The sequence below is a fragment of the Lycorma delicatula genome, chromosome 3, assembly GCF_047948215.1.
Source record: "Lycorma delicatula isolate Av1 chromosome 3, ASM4794821v1, whole genome shotgun sequence".
NCBI lineage: Eukaryota > Metazoa > Arthropoda > Insecta > Hemiptera > Fulgoridae > Lycorma > Lycorma delicatula.
In genome coordinates this window covers 18,145,175-18,168,990 of record NC_134457.1, presented here as the reverse complement: position 1 = coordinate 18,168,990, position 23,816 = coordinate 18,145,175, and the positions used below count along the sequence as shown (strand labels likewise).

At 28.6% G+C, this 23,816-nt stretch overlaps 1 protein-coding gene across 1 annotated transcript in view; it reads left to right on the top strand.

Annotated features, from left to right (window-relative positions):
* The window catches only part of alien (COP9 signalosome complex subunit 2 alien), a 49,673-nt gene extending 26,762 nt beyond the window's left edge, over positions 1–22,911 (top strand). The window contains exons 4-9 of the mRNA XM_075359489.1: positions 82–249; positions 1,809–1,983; positions 8,560–8,698; positions 11,554–11,744; positions 16,246–16,387; positions 22,150–22,911. Coding sequence (XP_075215604.1) covers positions 82–249; positions 1,809–1,983; positions 8,560–8,698; positions 11,554–11,744; positions 16,246–16,387; positions 22,150–22,294 — 960 coding nt within the window. The 3' untranslated portion in view covers positions 22,295–22,911. The remainder of the gene's footprint in view (positions 1–81; positions 250–1,808; positions 1,984–8,559; positions 8,699–11,553; positions 11,745–16,245; positions 16,388–22,149) is intronic.
* The last annotated feature ends 905 nt before the right edge of the window (positions 22,912–23,816 follow it).

Here is a 23,816-nt window from a genome sequence, read left to right as displayed (position 1 = left end):
TTGACATTTATAATCTATTAATTATTAATAGATTATGTTTGGTCAATAGTTATTAATATGTTTTTATTTCTTTTGTATTAGATGGAACTTCTCCAGGACTTCTATGAAACGACATTAGATGCCTTGAAAGATGCAAAAAATGATAGATTATGGTTTAAAACGAATACAAAATTGGGAAAATTATACTATGATAGATCAGATTTTAATAAATTAGCAAAAATATTAAAACAGTTGCATCAGTCATGTCAAGTAAGTATTTTATTTTTTGATTTAGTCATCAAGCAGGAAGGTATTTTTTAAGTAATAGGTTTTTTACATCCATCGGCAATCATTACATTTTAGTCTCCTCCTCTCTTATGATTATATACTCCAGCAGTATTAAATATTAAATTTGTATTCATTTTTGGTCGTATAAATAAGTATGGTGCACAAAAGGTATGAAAAAACTTTATCATATGTATAAATTATTTCTGTTACAGTAAATAAGAGGTGATTTTTAATAGTGTGTGTAGTCCTTATTTTATGAATTTACATGTAAACTTTAATGATGTGGGTGGATGAAATAAATTAAGTGGCAGTAAGTGATGTATGAGTAAGATGAAAAATGATAATTGTAACGGTATTAATATTAATAATTTTAGCTTATCATATAATATAATATTTTTTCAGCCACTCCACAAAGAACAGAATTAAAGAACATTCGTACCTTTACTTTTTTTTGCTCATTATAGAAATTTTAGGCATAAGCCCATCTTCAGTAATGTTTTTTAAATTATTCGTTTTTTACATTTACACATTAAAATAAAGTTTTTTTTTGTCTTCGGTCATTTGACTGGTTTGATGCAGCTCTCCAAGCTGCATCAAACAATCTTCTCACCTTGTACTGTGAGAAGAATTACATTCTTAAAGGAATCATTCCTTAGTCTGGCTCTTGACAGATAACCTCTCTGATATGGTTGCACCTTCGGTCCAGCTACTCTGTATCACTGAGCATTCAATCTCCCTCACCAACGGCAAGTTCTCATGATTCATAGAGGGACTAAAATACAATATATTGCATAAAAATCAGTTAATATATATATATAAAACATTTTTCCAAAATTTCTATTTTTTTATTGTTCACTTTTTCAATATTTCTAAATTATTTTCCAAAGTAGTTAATTATATTATGTTTGTTAATAAATGGTCTGCTACATTTGAGAAACCTATTATTTATATTTAAATGATCTGAAATGCTCATGAAATCCTTTTAAGGATCCATATATTTTTGCAATTATTGCATTTTATTTTATAAATACTAGAAGAACTGAATTTATTTTTTACTGTTTTATTACATTATTTCTAATGCTTTATTGTATTGTTACCAGATTTATAAGCTGGTTTATATTTATTATCATTATATGCATTAAACAAGTTTTCTATCATTTTATTTTCGTAGGAATAATTTATATAAATATTTATGCTTTCATTTTCATTTGTGGGTTTTAATGTAGTAATATTTGTACTCCAAAAAGTTTAATTTAAATAATTTAATAATATTTTTATGTTACCAGAAATTTTAATTTACTTTCTCTGTTCTTATTCACTTCCACAACTTGTTTACACTTCAAGTTTTCTTGACAAGTTCAAATTATTAGAACTTTGATTACATTATCAATTATAAATGTTAATTTGTTTATTTTATTTTAGGAATCTGTTTTGCATTTTAATAGTTAAAAACATTGTCATGTTTCAAATGTCAGTTATCCATTGCTTTTGCCAATTAAAGAATGTTTTATAACATATAATTTTGTATGGTTTTTATTTAGACAGATGATGGAGAAGATGACTTAAAAAAGGGTACTCAACTATTGGAGATATATGCTTTAGAAATACAAATGTACACAGCGCAAAAAAATAATAAAAAATTAAAGACCTTATATGAACAGTCACTGCATATAAAATCTGCAATTCCTCATCCACTTATAATGGGCGTTATAAGAGGTATATATTTTCATGAATTATTTAGTTTTTTATTTGTTTTTTGTAAAACTAAATTCTTATAACTTATAAACTACTTTTACTTTTTAATCTTAAATTTTTTCTAACAAATCCATTCACCTAGAATGGTTTTATTGATGAACTTGAATTTTTATATACTGAAATGTAAAAATTTGTGTTTTACACATATAGAGTGAATATCCCATCGGATGTTAATGAAATGCCTGCTAGTATTTTAAAGGAATTTGTAGATACTATTACTTTCCCTCTTACAGATTTAATGAATGAATTTGCTATTAATGGGTTATTTTCCATACGTCTTAAGATATTTGTTATTCTCCTCCTTAAGAATGGTATTTAATTGAAAATGTTTTTATGCCAGTTTCATTGTTCTTTGTATTTCCTAAAGTATTAGAAAAGATTATAAAACAAATCTAAGCTGACACAACTGTCTCCCAGTTTTTAGAAAATCTTTAGTGTAAATTAAAAGAAGTTCAATTTAAAAATTTTTACAATCTCAGTAAAGCATTTAATTTATTCCACATTTTTACTGATGAGAAACCTGGTAGCTGCTTGCGATTGGTTAGTCACCAACCTTAAACAGGCAATTAAGATTTCATCTTTTATTAATGTGTATAAAATATCCTTACTTCAGCATGTAATGATCAGAATGCCACAGGGATATATCCTGTATCTGATGCTCTTATCACTTATTGATGATCTACCTCAAAATTTTTATACATTCATTGTTACCCTTTTTGCAGATGATACAACCTTACGTATGTCAGAAGTAAATTATTTAAATGGATAAAACCATTGCATTGCAGCTTTCAGGTTGATGTAACATTGCCAATGTGGATAAAATTTCTAGTAACGGTAGATAACGGTATTTCTATTACATGTACATTAGTGGAACACTGATTTTACGGTTTGATCTTTGCTAAGCTGAATTTGGTTAATCAAAAATTCTGAAAAATGAAAAATAAAAAATAAAAAAGTTTATCATGCTTACTGGACATATTCTAATGTTTAAAGGTGTAAACCTTTAATGTTTAAAAGTCTCAATAAAAAGCTAAAAATATAAAAATATTTCAGTAAACTAAAAATGATACCAAGAACATGTGTTAAAAAAAAATCCATTGAGTAGAAATTTAGTAATAAAAATCAGAATTTACAAAAGTTATCTGATAATTTTTTTACCCTACTCTTTTAAGAAAAATGTCACTTAAAATCTTATTAAAAAAAAAATTTGAAGAAAAACTACAAAAATTTATTGAGGAGAAAATTACTGCACATTATAAGAAATATCATTTGTTAAAAATTAGAAAAAAATTACACAATGTTGAATAAAACTTGGTGACAATTAATAATCAAAATATACCTTCAAAGATACTATTTAAAAAAATCTGTAATCCACACTTGCCTCAATTTTTTTTGTTTATAAGCTGTAAGATTACTTAATCATTTTAAACAAAGAATCTGTAGAATCACACTCTTGGTCACAAGTAGTACATAGTGATAAGCAAACATTTATAAGCTATGCATTACTTTCTTTTTCAGCTTTTAGCTGATCATCTTCTTGTGTGCTGTCTGATCTTATCACCCAAAATTTGGCTCCCTGGACTGTTGTCATTGCTAATGATCCATTCATTGGTACTTTGGAAGTCACAATCTGTATAGGCTAGTGTTCCTTCGGTGGACTTCTTATATATTCATCCAATGTATTCATCAGTCTTGTTGGGCATTGCTTTATTTAAAAGTTTTTTCTGTTCTTTTAACAGAATTCCATGTGTCAACTAGTACATGTAAGCAATCTTTCAAACTAATGTCTTTGACATCTTAATCATACAAATTACCTTTTTATTGTCAGCCAAAAAAATTTTTTTATTAATTTTTTGTGGCAGAGGCTTGTGAACCTCTTGATCCATTGGTTATAAAATGGATGTAACATTTTTAGGTAGAAACAAAACTTTAATTTTCCATCTTCTCTTTCTAAGCAGCCTGCTAAAGGATGAGTTAGGTGCATTGTCTAAAATGAAAAGAATGTTTCATTTTTACCAATAATCAGCTAGTATTTTTAACCTCTGGTATGAAATAATTATTATATCAGTCTGAAAAAATGTTGCAGGTCATGTGTTTTTGTGGTTTTTGTAGATTACTGGAAAATTTCTGACACTTTTAAAAGATTAAAAGATTTTTGATTTGTCAATCAGCGTAAGATTTATTCGGTAATCTCCAGTTGTTACCACCAAGCCACAATATCATATTCTTTATACATTTTTTTAGCCTGGAGCTGATTCTTCTTTCTGGGAAACTAAAGGTTACTTAGGATGACATTTCCATTCAAGGCCATTGATTTTGTTGATGTTATAAACAAAGTGGTCATCTTAATCTTTTTAAAAATCATTAATTTCTTGAGTAAATGAATTTGCTGCTGGGAAGTTTGCTGATAATTTTTCAACTTGAATTTAAAGTTGCTGAATTCCATGATACTGTATAAGATTTTGAAGCCATCCTGTAATTACTGGAAAATTTTCATTTCCATAAAAGTTCCTCATTAAAAATTTTTAAAAGTTTTTTTTTACTACTTTACAAAGGGATCATTTTTTAATAAATCACTAGAAAAGAGCCTGATCTATCTCTGTGTTTGATACTTTCTTCATTGTCTTCTTTGAAAAACTTCATTCTTCTTTTTCAAGTTTGTGACATAATTTCATAATGGTGTCTACATTTTTTTGACGTCTGAAATAGTTGATATTACTGCCCTGTATTCATGTGCTAACAATTTACCAGATTCACAAATTTTCTAAGACTTTCTTTCATAGATAAAACAACTTGATAAGTTTTTGTGGGTTACCCAGATAGGCAGAAGTTTTCAAGCTATAAAATTGACTGTCATATCAGTGTTTGATACCCATAAATATGAATCATGTAGACTGATTTTTAGTAAATAAGAAATGGAACTTACACCTGTGTAAGTTTATGTATGTAAGTATTGTGTATTGTTGCATGTATAAGTATGAGTCTAGGTAAAATTTTGCAGTCTTGTCTAAAAAGAATAGTCACTTATTTTAAAAAATAAATCAATGTCTCATTTTTGTCTATTTCAATACAATATTTAGGATTTTGAGAAAAGGCCTTTTTACTTATTAATCGGCTGTAGCCATATTTTTTTCCAACCTTTTAAAACATACAATTTATTTAGAATTGAATTAAAATTTTCTTTTACAGAAACAGTATTCTACTGATGAATACTGTTTGTATTGTTATTAAAAAATAGCAATAAAAAAAAAATTATAACCCTGAAATTTTTTTTCTGTTTAACAAAATATACGCTAAACAATTTTCATTAACACCATCTGAAAAGTGATTTAGTTTGCTTTTTTTTAATTTATTTAGTTTAATATTTGTTCATTTATTTATATCTTAAATAATCAATTTATTTGGAATTCAGTCATGTCTACTTTTTAGTTCGTAATTCATCTCATACTTGATTATGCTGCTGTTAGAAGGTTTACCCTGATTCCCTTGATCCATCCTGGCAAATAAGACAAAAGGCAGTTCCTTTTTTATCTGTAGAGTACCATACCAACCTGTTCCTGATGTGATAGATGTAATTATTATTGTGTTCTAATCAGATTAAAAGATTTATTTTTTTCATTTATTAATAATTTCTATAAATAACATATTTCTACTTACCAAAAAATTTTTTAATGTATTATCCAAGCGCTTTCAGAGTCATTTCTCCATCTTCAGGGATTATTTAAAACTATGAATTTGTATCCGTGCATATATACAGTGTATGCACGATTATAATAGTGTATGTATGATTATAATTAAAATTAAAATGAAATTAAAATTGTTATTTTCATAACAATTAGTTGTCAATTATTAAAATAAGTTAGACATTAAGTAGAATAAAACATCATGTCAGTAGGATATTTATGAATGTTAAGAAAAATTAAATATTAATAATTTATTTATTCTTTTGTATTTTATAATTTTATTTTTTTTTTTAATTATTCAAAATCTTTCTTGTATGGTGGTAAGTGACATCTTTCTCTTTTTTGTTTTATTAAATTCTTTTCTCTTGTTTTACTTTGTTGTAATTGTCCTGGAATCAACATAATAAAAACTGATGTACTGCTGATCCATTACATATCCTTCAGAATTTCACATATTTTTCTACAACAAAAGATTTTCATTGAATATTTATATGATCTTTTTTTTAGGTAAAAATTATGTGTTTAAATGAAATAAACAGTAACAAAATTAATATTTTTTAATTATCTGAGGGCTATTTTTTTTTTCAATCTTCAATGAGCACTAAAAAAGTACAGATTGACATAACAAAATGATTTTATTACTAAAAGTTGAATAGTATCTAACTAAATTTTCTACATATCATATATTTTTCTACATAATCGTCAAGATGATTGAGGCATTTGTCGTATCATGACACCAGCTTTCCGATGCTCTTATCAAAGAAGTTTGCTGCCGTTGAGGCAAGGTATGTCTGGACAGCCTCCTGAAGTTCTTCGTTGGTGGCGAAGTGTTGTCCGCCCAACCATGCCTTCAATTCTCAAAAGAGGTGAAAATCACCAGCTGCTAGGTCTGGACTATATGATGGATGGTCGAAAACTTCCTGCTTGAATTGTTTGAGAAGGTCAATGCATAATGATGGCACAGAGCAGTTGTACATTGACATGGGTCAAAACCATGCCAGATGAGAGCATGCCTCTGTTTGTTCTGGATCACTCTGTGGAGACGATGTAAAGATTCAAAATAAACTTCCTTTGTTATTGTTGTCCTCTGCTCCATAAAGTCCACCAACACGACACCTTTGTGGTTTCTAAAACGGTTGCCATTGTTTTCCTGTTACTCAGTGTCTGTTTGAACTTTTTCGACTTGTTTGGAGGTCTGCACCCACTGCTTAGACTATTGTTTGGTTTCTGGCTTGTCATACTGGATCCAAATCTCATCACCAGTATTGATAGACTTTAAAATCTCTTTCCTCATTATCGTAATGCATGAGAAACATTAAGGGTGATTGATGCCATTCGCTGCATTTTGTGATCATCACTCAACATTTTTGGGACCAACATGCACACAGTTTCTGGTGTCCTAGGTCTTTAGTCAGCCCATCAGGCTGGTCTAGTGGTTAACTTGTCATTGCAATTCAGCTGATTTTGAAGTTGGGTTCTGAGGTTCAAATCCTAGTAAAGGCAATTACTTTTACATGGATTTGAATACTAGATAGTGGATACCGATGTTCTTTGGTGGTGGGGTTTCAATTAATTGTGGTTGACCTGAGACTGTACAAGACTACACTTCATTTACATTCATACATTTCATCCTCTGAAGTAATACCTTGGAGTGGTTCCACAGGCTAAACAGAAAAAAAGAGAGGTTTTAGTCACAGTTGTATACAGAGAAGACCTTGAAATTTCTGGGATTTCTGCAGAAATTTTACTTAAGGTAAACCTCTGTCTGTCATGGACAAAATCAACACACTCAACCAAGCATACAGTAGTGACAGACTTGCGTCCTTGCCCTTCTTCATCGTGGACATCCGTTTGCCCTTCTTTAAATTTCCTATACCATTTTCGTACACTACCATCATTTTTTAAATTTTCACCATGCAGTAGGCTCATTCTGTGATTGATTTCAACAGTGGTACATCCTTCTGGTTGCAGAAAACGTATCATGATTCACACTTGGCAGCAGTGATCATAGCAGCCATGTTCACTTACCTGTAGTTCGGCTCAGACTGATGCAATGGAGCCGTCAATGGCAGAGGTTTGCAGGGGGGGCACAATTGCGTTATGTGCAGACTTCGTTTCTGCCAATCTCTTATTTACTTAGATGCACAATTGGAGGTTGAAAAAAAACCAGAAAAAACATATGTCTTAGGTTCTAAAAAATAAATATATAATAATACTTAGTTGATGTTATATAGTTTTTAATTTTTACAATTCTGAACACTATTTAATTACAATATCTTAGGGAATTAAGACATTTTTTTATATGAAAATAATAATTTATTTTACTTGTTTAAATATTAAATTATAAAGGTATAGTAAAAGTATGTTGAAGAAGTGTATTTGAATTTTTTTCAGGTTATATAATTCACTTGCACCTTTGAAATGTTATATTACTTGAATGGCTTTTTTTTAGATCATCTGCATTAAACATTTTATGCTTTTTGACCTCTTTGGTCCTTTAATAACGCCTCTGGTTCTTATATTTAAATCTTCATGTACTTTATCATCCTTTATGTGCTGTTCAGAAAGAAGGTCCACCTTCTTATAAGTAATTATAAAAAAAAAACCCTCATTCCCTATCACATATAGCTTTATTCTGCATTTACTCAATTTAAAGAATTACATTGCCACTTACTTACCATTAAGTACAGAGAAGTGGTTAATTGGTAAATGCTGCATTATTTTTTTATTAAATACTAAACTAGCAGATTTTGAACTACATTAAATAAGCAAAAAACTTTAATTTTACAATTACTATATACTTATTTCACTTACAAATGGCCTTTTTTTTTATTATTTTTGTATTTATTAATAGAATGTGGTGGGAAAATGCATCTTAGAGAAGGTGAATTTGAGAAAGCCCATACTGATTTTTTTGAAGCTTTTAAAAATTATGATGAATCAGGAAGTCCAAGGAGAACTACATGTTTAAAATATCTTGTCTTAGCAAATATGTAAGTAGCAGTTTTACAAAATTTGTGTAAACTATTAGAATCTTAGTATAAAATATTGTTTCATTTGTTCTTTAAATTTAGTGGAAAAATTATAAAAAGCATCTGTTTTTAGTTAATTATATTTTATATCAGGAAAGCGTTAATTGAATGTTTTTTGAAAAATTTTAAAGATTAAATACTTAAAATTATGGATTTTTATAAAAATTAATGAAATAAGACTATAACAAAATTATTTATATTTCCACAGTTATAGTGGTAAGTTTTTCTTTATAGAAAAACAGTATAGATGTAACCCCCAAAAAGATACTTTCCATTGGGTCTTCCCATATTTGTACCTTCTTAAATGTGCTTGTTAATGATTTAATTTGATGATGTCCCTGCTTATTTTAACATGAAATTCCCATTCACACTGTACTGAGTGTTCACATGGAACTAAGTTCATTTGTGCCCAATTACTTTATTCCAGTACAAATCTGTGTTTTCAATCTTTTTTTGTGCTACTGTTTGATTAATTCTGTGATGCATAGAGAAGGTTTTAGTAAAGGAAAGTACTAGAGTACGAAAGAGAGAGAAAATAAAGAATGTAAATCGACAAATAAATTTTTAAAGAATAATGGAAAGCATTTCTAGAATAGTGAAGAAGGTAAGGAAAAATATATGTTTTAAACCATTATTCTTAAATGAATTACATATCAGATTGGCTGCTGTAATGCCAGGGCAAGTCCTATGCTCAGAGTATTAATACTACCAAGGGCCAACAAGTGGGACAGTTGTGATAACAAAGTCAGATGTACAAGTTATGAATACTTCATGAGCATATTCTGATTTTGACAAAAGTGTAATACTTTCCATTCTGTGGTCAAGTATGTGAAGCTGTTTGATGAGTTTACTCAGAACAAGGGGCAAGGTATCGTTAGTTATAAAAGTATAAACTAATTTCCTTTGCAAATAGTAAAAGTAAATTATCCTTGTATAAAGTTTATTATTGATTTTTTAAATTGTAATCTAACTACAGTACTCTGTTCTTAATTTTGTGCTAATTTTCATCAATTATTATAAATTTTATGCTAGAAACAGAATTATTGTTTACACAAAATAATTTACTTATTTTGTGAATAGTAAGATGCTAAACAGTAAATAAATTTTATTTGTAAGTATTTTTCTGTATAATATTCTTTGTCAAACCAATAATACAAGATTTCTTTCATTTTGGTCTCGCTGTCGCTTCACAACTGCAACTACAGTATATGTTTATATCAGGATAATTCTGGTTTTACAAAGTTTAGACATGATTTCATTTTTTTTTAATAGGTATATCTTGTTCAACTGTTCGGGTACTAGTTTAAACAAAATCTAATGTAGTACTTCCAAGTTTATTATGTATTGTACTTCTGAGAGACCTTGCAGTGATTTAAATTAAAATAGTTATCCAATTTAAATTTCTGTGGTGCCTCTGCAAATTTACTACCTAGTTAGTTGAATCTATATATTTTTCTCAAACTACAATTTTTTATATAACGTCAATAAGCCATTATTTAAATTTTTAATACTTATAAAGTGAGTTAGAGAAAACATAGTTTCAAATTTGGAGGAATACGTTCAACTGAAGAATGGGAAAAATCGTCTTTGTTATAATAATAATTTCAATAGGATCAAGATTTTTGTTGAAGTATTTAGTCACATATCTACCTTTCATGGAAGTATGTTATATTAATACTTTTACTTTTGGAAATCTAATATGTATTCCTCCCAAAAATTGAGTAAAATGGAGGAATATGCTTTTAGCCTATAATCTCTGATACATAAGTGTTTAATTTAGAACTTAACCAAACATTTTATAACATTATGTAGTCCTGCTTATTGTTTTTTAAACTAATTTAAGAACACATTCCCCAATATCAATCAGGTGCCTGTACCTATATATGAGAATGTTGATATCTGAAAAATAGTTCGTCTGATATTTTGCTAGCCTAAAAAGTATTTAATGAAGAAAAAAATTACGGGTTAATTTTTCATATTTTTATAAAAATAAGTTTGAAAATTTTTATAAGTGGTTAAGTGTGATTTATCTATCAAAAGTAAAATCAATAAAAATACATAATATAGGTTACATTATGATTGTTGGATTAGTTTTCTGATTTTTTAGTGAATACCTTATTTTTTGTTATTAAAATTATTATGATTACTTCAAACCATTGAGCAAATGGTAATTTTATGAAAAATTTATAGGAAGTAATTTATAGAAAATGAAGTTTCTTCAGAATAAGTGTTTATATTTCAATTTAATTCTTATCTGTTTTAGAAATAAGTGAAGTTATTAGCTCAAAATCACAACTTCATAGTATAAGAAAATTTTGAAAGGCAGTTTTCGTGCTTGAATTGAATTGCTGCGGATATTATCACATTTGATTTTATCCAGTAAAAACTTTATTTTATATTTTCTGGCCAGTTTTTTTAGTATATTTTTAGCTTACCTTTGCAGTATTTCATGGTAGTAGTATTGCAAAATTGGTGATGTATTCAGTATCCTGGTTCACAGTTTCATTCTCTACCTAGCTTTCTTTTGTAACAGTATGGACCATCACGTTGTATCATATTCCATTCAGTCACCATATAAACCTTCCAAAATTTATTTAAGAAAAGTTAAACAGTAACCCATGATGTGCTTTGAATTTATTAGATTCAGACATATTTAGTTTCTTATTTGTATTAAGATATTTATGATTAAGCTAGACGTGTTTGATTTTATCTGTTATTAGCTTTAAAATGCGTCAATTATTAAAAAGATTTCTTCTGTTGCATACAAATTATATATAATTGTTTTATAATATGTATTTGTGTATTGTTTCCATCAGGTTAATGAAATCTGGAATTAATCCATTTGATTCACAAGAAGCAAAACCTTATAAAAATGATCCTGAAATCTTGGCTATGACTAATCTTGTCTCTTCATATCAGAATAATGATATTAATGAATTTGAAACAATATTAAAAAAACACAGAAAAAATATTATGGATGATCCTTTTATTAGAGAACATATTGAAGGTAATGAATATGAATCTGTATTATAATTAATCTTTTGTCATAGACTATTGTAGATTTTTTAAATTATAGTTTTAAAAATATTAAAATTACAAAGAAATTCAAGTTCAAGTAAAGATCATCAGCTTATATCTCAAATTTTAGCAAACAAGCAAATTAGGATGCTGCCTAATCTTATTACTGTAAGATGACACCACTAAAGAGGGACTTGGCGGTGTAACTACAATAATAATGATTAAAAAAAAATCAGAAAATCAGCACAACCCATTATTTAAATGTAAATGTAAAAATGTAAAAGATTTGGGTTTCGGTGCATCAGGAATGGCATTTTTTGTATTAGAATTTCTGTTCATCCATATTCTTCTGCAATGTCTATTAGATATCTTACAGTAAATTATCATTTGAAAAAAAATTATGCTTTGGTTTAGAAATTATTTTATGAGGGTTTAATAATAATAAAAAGTAAGAAAATTTGTTGCTTGGTCACACAAATTAGGTTTTGTGCCAAATTTAAAAAAAAATAATTGTTTGATAGGATGTATTATATTTATTAATTGTTGTAAAAAATAATGTTTTTATTAATTAATGTTTTTAAAATTTGTCAGTGTTTATTTTTTATATAATTGGTGGATACAATATCTTTAATTGTTATTTTTCTATGCATCCCTAATAATCTTTCTACCTTAAATGCTTATTTAGGGTTTAAACTTTTTTTATTTTAGTGCTCAATCTGATACATGGGATGAGGGGGGATTTGAAAGAGTAGCTGAAATTCATAAAATGTGCCAACAGGGTTCTTTCTATTAGAATGTGAAAAAAAGTTGTGAAACAAGTGTTGTATTTAGTTCTTTGTAATGGTTTAATAAAATGGTACTAGTTCTGAAAATGTAACTGTTGGAAAGAAATATTTTTTACACAGTTTCAACATTTAACCTCTTAAGAAAATTTAGTGAGAGAGGTAGTTTGAAGCTGACTACAATCAAGCAGTACCTGTTAAAAGTTACTGTAGGCAAAGAAACTGAGTATTAGTAAGTTTATTTAAACATATAAGTTCATTTAAACATTTCAAAGTGGAGATGACTAATATCGTATTCATATCTCAATCTTTGATTGTTTAAGCAATTTGTCCTGCTTTTGTTGACTATTTTAATTTTAATAATGTTTAAATACACTTTATTTGGAATAAAATATGTAAATAAAAAAATATATATATTATTTTTTATGTTATAAATTGCAATTTTTTATGTTATAAATTGCAATATTTTTTTGTCTGACAAAATCCTAAACTTTGAATGAACCAACTTTCTTTGGAAAGAACTTAAGGAAAACTGGAATGGTTCGTTTATTTTACTGTTTAACTGTAGGTCATCATACAATGATTGTTTTTACAAGTTGTAGCTGTTTATTTAACAAAAAAAAAAACTTTAACAGTATTTACTTGTATTAAATTATATAATAATTTTTGCATTGCTTATCATAACATTTTAGCTATGAAAAAGGGTATTATGTTTCAGTATCCGTTTTTAATAAATTACTTAGCAGTCTAAATATCTTAAGAACAATTTGTTTAAATTTAAATTTACAATATATTGTTTTGTGGAAATGATATTACACGATATTAAACAATATTATTTATTATAATCCTTTAAATAATAACTATTACTTTTATTTGATAAAATTGATTTTTTATTTTATTTCACACAACATGCATTTAAATATATACATATTAGTTGTTGCATTAAAATTTTAATTTTATACTATGTTGATTTTATCTATTATCTTTGCATATTTGTGTCATTAATATCCCATAAAATTTATTTTTTTTATTAATATGGACTGTGTTAGTACTTTTTTTTTTGTAACTTTGTAATCGGTCATCAGTACTTAATAATGTTGCTCTGAATAAGGGCTTTTGATGGTTGTCTTTCCAGATAAATGTTGAAGCAATCCTTTTTTGCTGTACATAAAATATAGACCACCTACCATTACTTTTGCAATTGCATAATATATAAATGTATTATAATTGAATAAAGTGTTTATTCATGTTCAGATTGTACCTTTCTGTATGGGTGTGAATTATGGAAACTAAGAAGAAAAGAAAAACAGGCTGAATACTTTTTAAATGTGGGCATGTAGGAGAAAAGTTGATTAAAATAGAAATGGAGGGGGAAAATGAAGAAGTAGTGAAAAAAGTAAAAAAAAAAAGTTTAATTACAGTAATTTGGAATAGGCAAGTTAAGTTGGCAGGGATAATATAAGATGTGATGAAGGGTTGATTAAAACATTTCAATGATCAACAGAAGATGCAAAGATCAGAAGATGTAAATCAGAAAAAATTATAAATGATCTTAAATGAAATAAGAGCTAATCATGAAGTTTTGTGAAAACAACATTTTGCAGGAAAATGGACATGGATCTATTCCAAGGGAACTAAGATAGGAAAAAAACATATGATGTGATGATTTTTATGAAATATAACTATTTTTTAGTATTAATGTAGATATTTTTCTTGTTAATTTTAATTATCATTGCTGAAAAAATTCATTATTTTTTTAAATATTTTTTTCATTGTGTGGCAAATAAAATTCAATACAGGTTAAGAAAGTGATACATTACTTAAGTATATGAAAATTGTTAGCATATTTTTAGTTTATAGAAAAAAATATAATTGAAGTAAGGAAAGCTTACGTTTTGCAGTATCTTGTAACAGATTTATTCAGTTTTATTTATTTATTGTATTTATATTTTTTATAAATTATTGTATTGCCAAAAAAGATTTCAGATTACATAAATTAAAATGGGTCGTTAGATAATATTTAATACCATACCTAATTTTGCAACTGACTAATTATTCTATAATTAATGTGTAACAAAAATCATTATGTGGGATAAAATAATTGCACTTTTTTATTTATGCAAATACAAAATATGAAATGGCTACAGGTGCAAATTTGCAATTAGCCATTCAGATGTATTGGTCAGTTACTGTGCTAAAAGCATCCAAATTACAAAACAGAATAGTAGTGTGGTATTGTATGCTAAATGTTAACATTATGTGCTGTATTATATCAGCATGCAAATAATGTAAATTCAATTCCTAACCTTGTGTAAAACATCTATCGTTTTAATCTATCCTAGTAGAAGAGAAATAATAATAATTACTCATTTAGGAAATTATTATATTAATAAAGACTGACATACATTAATGAACCACCAAACTGAGTTTAAAATGAAGTAGTGTCTAAAATTTTAAATTAGGTTGCAACACAATCTAGAAATGGAAAATAGTGTCTTGGATGTGCTGTTATTCTTAATGAATTGACAATAAACATTAATTTTGATAGCTAAAAATTAATTTATTTTCTGTACTGAAAAAATATCAGAAAATTTGTAGTGGTTACTAGTAATACCCAAACTTTGTTAAATAATTTATAATAATGTAAATTAAATAATAATTTCAACCTACTTAAAGGAAATATTTTAGTGATATTGCTTGCTAAATACCCTTCACTTTGAAAACTGTCTTCAATTCCTCAAAATATTCTTAGAACATTTCTTTTCAAAATATTTTATTGCTTGTTATCATGTCAGTTGAACTCTGGTGTCTGTAATTGCTCACTTTTTTCTGATGTCCTCAAACTGTTTCATTAAATCAAGGTATATATTTGATCATTTTTTCATCTTGAAAAAAATTTGGGTACTTACGCATTAACGCTACCGCAGCTACAGCTTTAGGTTATGTTGACTTCGTGCACTGACAAATCGTCTAAATATAACCTACGCTTGCTTTGCTCACTAACCTCGGTACTGACGTATTAACGCCACCGCAGCTACAGCTTTATTTAAAAACAAAGTAGTCAATCTCGGATTTCAGTGGTTAACATTAATTGGATTTCGGTGTTATAACATTAAGGTTATATTATTAATAAGTTGTATATATTATGCATATTTAATGTTAATTATAAGAGGTTAGCGAGCGAAGCGAGCGTAGGTTATATTTAGTTAGGTTATTTTGATATACGTACGATTTGTCAGTACATGAAGTCAACATAACCTAAAGCTGTAACTGTGGCGGCGTTAATACGTAACTACCAAAATCTGTGATTTCCAATCTTGTCAATAATCAAAAAGTATGGCACAAGGGTTGTAATTTGATTCATGCCTGAATTCTGTATAAAAATGTTGTTTAAAAAAGTATTTAAAATGTTTACTTCCAATGCTACCTCAAGTAAAGAAGCAAAGAGATTTCTGTGTAACTCAAGAAGTCTGCTAAAATAATTATATCTATATATCTTGTGCAAGTCTGGCAATTTGTCCTCAAATTTTTAGCTTGGCTTGTATAAATTATTCTGTTCATCTGATTTATGTTTGAAATTCATATAAAAATTATTCTAGTATTATGTTATTTTGAGTTCTGTAAAGGACTTATATTTCAACAATATAATGGCAATTATTTTATAATTATAATTATTAGATAATATTAATAATTTATTTATTTTTTCAGATTTACTGAGAAATATTAGAACACAAGTTCTTATTAAACTCATCAAGCCTTATACAAGAATCCACATCCCCTTCATATCAAAGGAACTGAACATTGATGCGAGCGAGGTGGAAAGTTTATTAGTTTCGTGTATTTTGGACAGGTAAACATCATTTCTAAGATCAGCACAAGTGAAATCGGTCAAATGTCTTATTTTTCAATTTGCTGTTATTTACAAAGCAGAATTAAATGCTGTTGGTCACAATACTGTTTGTGATCTAAGCACTATCTGATGATGCAGTAGGTAATTCTTCTGCATCTAATAACATCAGTTTTTGATGTCTTCTAATGTGATTCTTTATGTTATGTCTGATAAAGTATTTTGTATCATCAGAATTCCTCATTTATAAGCATCGTTGTTAGATGTTACTTGGATGTATTGCTACTAGATGTTTGCAAGTCAGTGAAGTAGATGGATACTGTTTTAGTATTGTGCATGGTTAAACACAATCTGTGATCGAAATCATAATCAGGTATGAGAATACTATTGACCATCAAGTGTACATAAATATACATATCGGTATATGTTATGTAAGAATCCATTGAAATTTCTTGTTACATTTAGCTAAGATTTTCTTAATTTTAAAACAGAGTTAATCGCACAGTATAGCATTGTGAAATTATTTTAATTAATATAATTCAGAATATTGTGGAAAGAACTAACTTTATAATCTATTCTTCTACTTTTGTTTGTCTTTTGGAAGTTGGCTATTTTAACTTTATCAACTACTGCACAGTAGAAACTGTTGACAACTCACAGTGTCCAAAGATTTTTTTTAGTCGTACATCATTTTCCAGTTCATGTATCTTCTAACTACCTTACTATACAGTATAATTTGTAATGTTTTATATCTAGTGCTCTTTTGCTTTAGCTAGCCTAGATTTTGCAACTTCATACTTTGAAGGTATTGTTGTATGCTCTTTGTCATTTGGGTTTGTCGCTCATGTGCCACCTATTCTAATCTCATATTTTAGCTGTCCATCCTTGATCTTTTTATAATTTCCAGTGTCTCGCTCATAATTTAAATTAATTTTATAACTTTTTCTGACTAAAATATTTCATTCTTAATTCTATAAAAGTTCTAGTTCTCCAGATTCTTTCTGTACTGTGTTAATCTTGTTATTAACCTTGAACTTTTGTGCTATTTTATCTTACTTTTCACCCAGATGCCATTATTTTGAGCTTTCTGTCAATACTTGAACTCTTTAATTGTTTTTTTTTTACGTTGTTCATTCTTACCCTTAATTTGATATAAACTTAACAAGAATCAAATGATACAAAGTCAGTGTTTAATGTATTGTTAACCATATAAATTATAGATTAAATTGTTTCATTCTTTTGTCCTTTAGGATTTAATCAATTTGATTTTAAGCCATGTTAACTATAGAATTCAAAGACTACTTCCAAATGTGTGGCCTTTTGGAACCTTAGACAGGATTCAGCAAAGCCCACCGGGTTGGTCTAGTGGTGAACGCGCCTTCCCAAATCAGCTGATTTGGAAGTCAACATGCCTTCCCAAATCAGCTGATTTGGAAGTCGAGAGTTCCAGTGTTCAAGTCCTTGTAAAGTCAGTTATTTTTACACAGATTTGAATACTAGATCGTGGATACCGGTGTTCTTTGGTGATTGGGTTTCAATTAACCACACATCTCATGAATGATCGAGCTGAGAATGTACAAGACTACACTCACACATATCATCCTCATTCATCCTCTGAAGAATTATCTAAACAGTAGTTACTGGAGGCTAAACAGGAAAAAGAAAACAAAAGACAGGATTCAGCATCATAGTAGGCGATTTGACTGCAAAAATGTTTTGCTGCTCTTAATATAGGATATTTCTAAATTAGTTATACAGAAATAACCTTTAGTAATGAAAAAAGTAAATAACTTAACTGAATTGTTTAGTACATCACTGAATACAGTGATGTACCTTGATGTATAGTGATGTACTTTGTTTCATTCTTGCGTCACACTATTAGTTCCCAACGTTCTCACTAGGTGGCACACGCAAATGAGTAATTCCATCAGTCATCATGAAGTCATATACCAGTGCAGGCATGCTCAGTGTTATTTATTGTTTCATGAATACAAATCTGCTACTACTGTTCCAAAACAATTCAAGAATAAATATCACTAGCAACCACCGTAAAGACAGTCTGTTATTGCATGTTATATTCGTTTCATTGAAACAAGTTGTACAGCACATAAAACCCCAGGTCAGATAGACCTTCAGTTTCCAAAGTGGCAGTCATTCATTTTTAATCTAGGTAAATCAACAGGATGTGCCAGCTTAGTATTGACTATTCTCGGCGTTTCAGTATGGAGGATATTGTGTAATCAACTGTCATTTAAACCCTACAAATTACACTGATACAAGCTTTGAGTAAAGGTGATAAAGAAAAACAAACTGAGTTTTGTTTTAACATATTAAACAAACATGAAATTGAAAATTGAGACTGAAAATAATTATCTTAATAAAATTGTGTTCAGTGATAAAACAACCTTCCATACCAGCAGTAAAATGAATCGACATATTTTTGGATTTGGAGTGAGCAGAATCCACGTCACAAAATCAAATATGTTCAGAACTTGCCTAAGGTTAATGTTTTTTGTGCTGTAAGCCATCACAAAGTTTACGATCCTCTCTTTTTTGCCGAGTCAACTAACTTGAATATTATACCTGGACATGCTTGAACAGTATCTAATGCCACAATTACAATAAAATATGGGCACAGAATTCATTTTCTAGCAAGATGACGTGTCACCACATTATCATTGTGGAGTTATTAGCATAGCTCAATAACAAAGTGTCAACTTGAAGTGGACTCTGTGGAACAATTTTCTGGACTTCCTTGTATAGGGTTATATTAAAAACAAAGTTTTTGTTCCTCCGCTTTCAGGAAATGTTGATGATCTATGTCACTGGATAACACAAACAATTGCCACTATAGATAAAGACATGCTTCATAAGATTAGGCAGAAAACTGATTACAAATGAGACATCTGTTGTATTATAAAAGAAGCAATATTGAACATTTGTAAATGAGACTGGAAGATATACTGCATTCAGTGTTGTATCAAATTTTTCTATAAGTTATTTACTTTTTTCATTATTAAAGATTATTTTTATGTAACTAATTTAGAAATACTCTGTATTTATTTCTTGTGGTCTGATTTTCCAAACTTAGCATTAAAATTCCTCATCATAATTACCAGTTGATGTTTTAGGAAGTTTAAAGTCTTGCCACTTCCTTAGTGCTGTCAACTGGTGGAATGATTATTAATTGAACTAGGGCTTACACTGGTTGTCCTTTTTCTTTCTGACATTGGCTCAAAGTTAAGCATCATGCATTTATGTTATCAAAAATAATTCCATTGCTGTATTTATCTTCTCTAGTCATTCCAGTATTTACTTACTCAGCAGCCTAAGGAATTTAAAAATTCATTACTGCACTATCAAAAGATCTCCTTACCTTGAGCTAATTCTACCTGATCACTGTTCCTACTACCCAGAGGTTGTGTTTCATTGTTTCTCCCAACTAAATCCATAGCAGCTACTCTATTGTTTCACATTTACATGACGTGTTCTACCCATTGTTATCTTTATTCTTACTATATCGAACTTAAACTTTCATCTATGGAGATGAAAAGTTTTAATGTTTCCTCCACTGCCAAATATGTTCATCTTTATCAAGGACAAGATCAAATATTCTTTATAGAATTTTATTCTCAAAAACTGTTAAACTTCCTTTAATCCATTAACCTCAATGATCATCTCTCTCACAACCATTCAGCACAACTAGTAAAATTATTTTATAATATATTCTAATTTTGTTAGTAATCAAGAGCTCAGTAGCTCTTTTACAAAATAAAACAAGTCTCCTGAGTGTAATCTTTTCTGAATTTTCTTACGAATGCCCATTTTTGTTCATTAGAATTGTCCGCTGATTCAGTTCATCAACATTTTTGAAAAACCTCGCATTTATGTGAAGACTAAACTGATCATTTGAGCTCTTTTCTGTTACCATGTACCAACTTTTCCCCCTGTTTAATAAATATTTTGGCATTGTTTTCAGCTATACTTCTATTCTTGCTTATCCTTACTATCCTTCTTTGATTTGCCATTTCTACTATTCTACTTTTGTTGTTCAATTTTTCGGTATTGAATCTTTCAGTTTCTACCCAATAATTCACATTCTGGCAGGAAGATTTGAATTGCAAGTGTAACCATTGCTAAAATATTGTCTCAATTGCATCTGCATCCCTATTTGATCTAATATCTGTAATATTTGTATGACATCTGTTTTCTACCAATATTCACAGTTACTCTCCATTTTTAATGGCCTTTCCTCTATTTGCAATCTGAGGACACGCTTGGTTGATTGTACTGGGACACATGCGAACAAAATCAGCTTTTCCACCCAACCAGTCATTTCAGTTAACTCTGGAATTCCTAATGCTACACTAGATTGCTCTTTGGCAGCTCCCACGACCTTAAAGATTGTCTTAATCTCTCAGTTTCAGTTGCATTCTCTGAGAGATTGTTATTGTAATCTCGTTCCATGATCGTATATTAAAATGTAATTCTTGTGTTTACCACCTATCTTTTTTTGAATATATTTGATACTTTCTTTAGAATGTGTGATTGGAGGAATCAAAATTTAATTCAATTTAGAATCAAACATTATACTATGTACATCCATTTCTATCCTTAATTCTGTAAATATTCTGTTCCCAACCTCATTTCAGTGACTTTTGTATGATTTCTGTTTTCTGGAATAAACTTTTACCCCAAATGCAAGAGAATACCCTGCCTTGGGTATGCTTATCCAACCGTAAAGGTTGTTGGCATCAGTGAGAGAGAAAATTATTTCTCTCTCTCAGTTTTCATAGTTAGTTGATACAGCAGGATTCACTGTGCATTAATATAAGCTACACTTCTGGAAGGAAAACTTGACTAGCATGATGCAGGAGGCTATGAAACATGCATCAGTATTTCTTACACTCCAAAAACCTTATTGATTTATGCTCTCATTTAATTACCTTAGCTCTCCTTGAATACAGATGCTGCACAAGTACTAAAGAACAGAATGTAATGGCCAGTTGTTAAATGATCATGCCACTTTTATTGATAAGCTTGAAAATTATATTCAGCCTAATCTTGTTTTGAAAATAACTTTGAATTTATGGGTGCCAATAATGGAAGTTATTGTTTTAAATATAGCATTTCTTTGATAGGAGTTAATCCAACTTATAAAAACAGAAAGCTGTTATTACACTATTGAGAAAAACATATTGAAACTTAAATTATTGCGACTGAAAGATCCTCTGTAAAGTTACACATTGTTATTAAAATGTAATACTTAAAAATTAGATGATGTTTAATTTTGATTGATGTGTTTTAATGGCACATGTGTATTAACTGCCTCTCACCTAAAGATAGCCCGTACCTGAGGGCTCAGATATTTTTGTTCATTGTATTGAATCTAACATTTACAAATCTCATATCAAACAAGTTGTGTAGTAGTTTTTATTCAACCATAAAAATAAATAAAACAAATAAATTCCATTTTTTCAATAAGTTTTAAAAATAACGAATGCTAAACAATGTGAAACTTCTCTTTAAAATTGGATTGATTGAGCTAACTTCTAGTAAAAGTGAACATTGTGTAACATTAACTAATTATTCTTCTGATCATTTATCGATTCTTAGTTAGTTTATTTCTTGGTTCTTAGGTTAGTTAGTTCTTGGTTTAGTTTGTGGCCAAAGGATGTTTCTCTGAATTTGAAAGTAACTAACATTGCTGTTACTTAATAGCATCATGTGAAAAAAATTTAATATTTTTTTGTTTTTACTTTTAGTACTGTTCGGGGCCGAATTGACCAAGTGAATCAAGTGTTGGAATTGGACAAAGAAAGTGTTTGTGGTGCGAGATATAGTGCGCTTGATAAATGGACTAATCAGTTATCGTCTTTACATCAAGCAGTGGTAAACAAAATGGCATAGAAGTGGCTGTGACTTGTTTCCGTTCAACCAAATTGCGTCTATTTTTTTAATTTGAAATTTGAGCGGTTAATTTGTATTATATTTTTTAAATAATAATGCTCAGTTTCAATTATGACTTTTATTGCGTATTAATGTCTGGCAACGTTATCATTTATTTTTTCAGTATAACCTTATGATGCTAGTGAATAAATATAAAATAAAACAGATTATTCTCACATGTTGCCTAATGGTTAGTTATTTTATAATTTATTAATATATTTTTCTTTTGGGCTGTTTATGTACAGGTTTTTTTTAATAACTTAAAATTGAATAAAATGTTCATAAGTTATTTTCTTCATTATTTGTTACCGAAATTAAATTTTCAATAAATAAATAAATAAGTGATAGCAGCCTAACTTTGCTTTAATGATAACCGGGTAATGATAATAAAGATATTTTAAAGTGGATTTGCTTGTCATTGAGAGATTTGTGTTTGTAAAAACTGATGTTTGGAAGGTTTTGTACATTTTTCTACATTTAACTTTAATATTTTCAAATCACATTAACTTTTAAACAGTAAAAAGAAAATATTGCTGATAAAATAAATGTATATGTTTAAAGTAATATGTTTAATCTTATCTGCTTTGTTATTTTTTTAATTTCCTTGTGCTACTGTTTTAATTAATTTTGAAAGGTTGATTGTTTTAACAACAGAGGTGTTGGATGTTTTCTTAAAGTTAGTGGTTCCCCTTTTTCCTCTATACTTTGTTTTTGAAATTTTTCTCTTGGTTAATGTTTTGCGTCTTTCTCCATTATTTTGAATTATTATTTTCCTTTTAGGAATAAATTTTTTTTTCTAATATGTTAGGAAAACATGTTAGACATGTTATATCTAACATGTTAGATTATTGGTATATTACTTAAATGGGGAACTATGTTTTAGTTCTGTTTATTATGAGTATTTTATAATGAAGAAAAATACAATCTTAGGAGCTGGCATATCACATGTTTGACTCTGACCATGAACCAATCGGCAAAATTTTACCACTGGTATATCTGTCTGTAGAAAATAAAGTAAAATTATTGGTCCCCCTCTAGCTGTGAAAATCTGATGTAACTACCTAAGAGTGGTGATGCATTCAGATGATCTTTCTTAAATAGTACACTCGTTTTTCAATTAATGTGTGCTGTTAAAAAGTTAAAAACTGTGAGAAAATGAGTGTTTGGAAATTGTAGGCTGTAATCTGTAAGTACGATAGTGCATTGCTGTAAACATTGGTATGAAATAGTAATTGTGATATGCTTTCTTGTCTGTATTGGCAGTACACTTAACTAAAATTCATACCACTTCATCTGGTGATATTTCACTATGCTCAACATATAAAAATGTTAAAATGTTGATCACATTCTAAATTATGTATCCTATGTAATTTTATTGCATAATTTTAAATTGGTGTATGGAATTGAGTCTATTCTGAACCAAATGTGACCAAATTTATGAGAGTACCCTAAACCAAAACAGCTTAAAAAAAAGGAAAGCGAA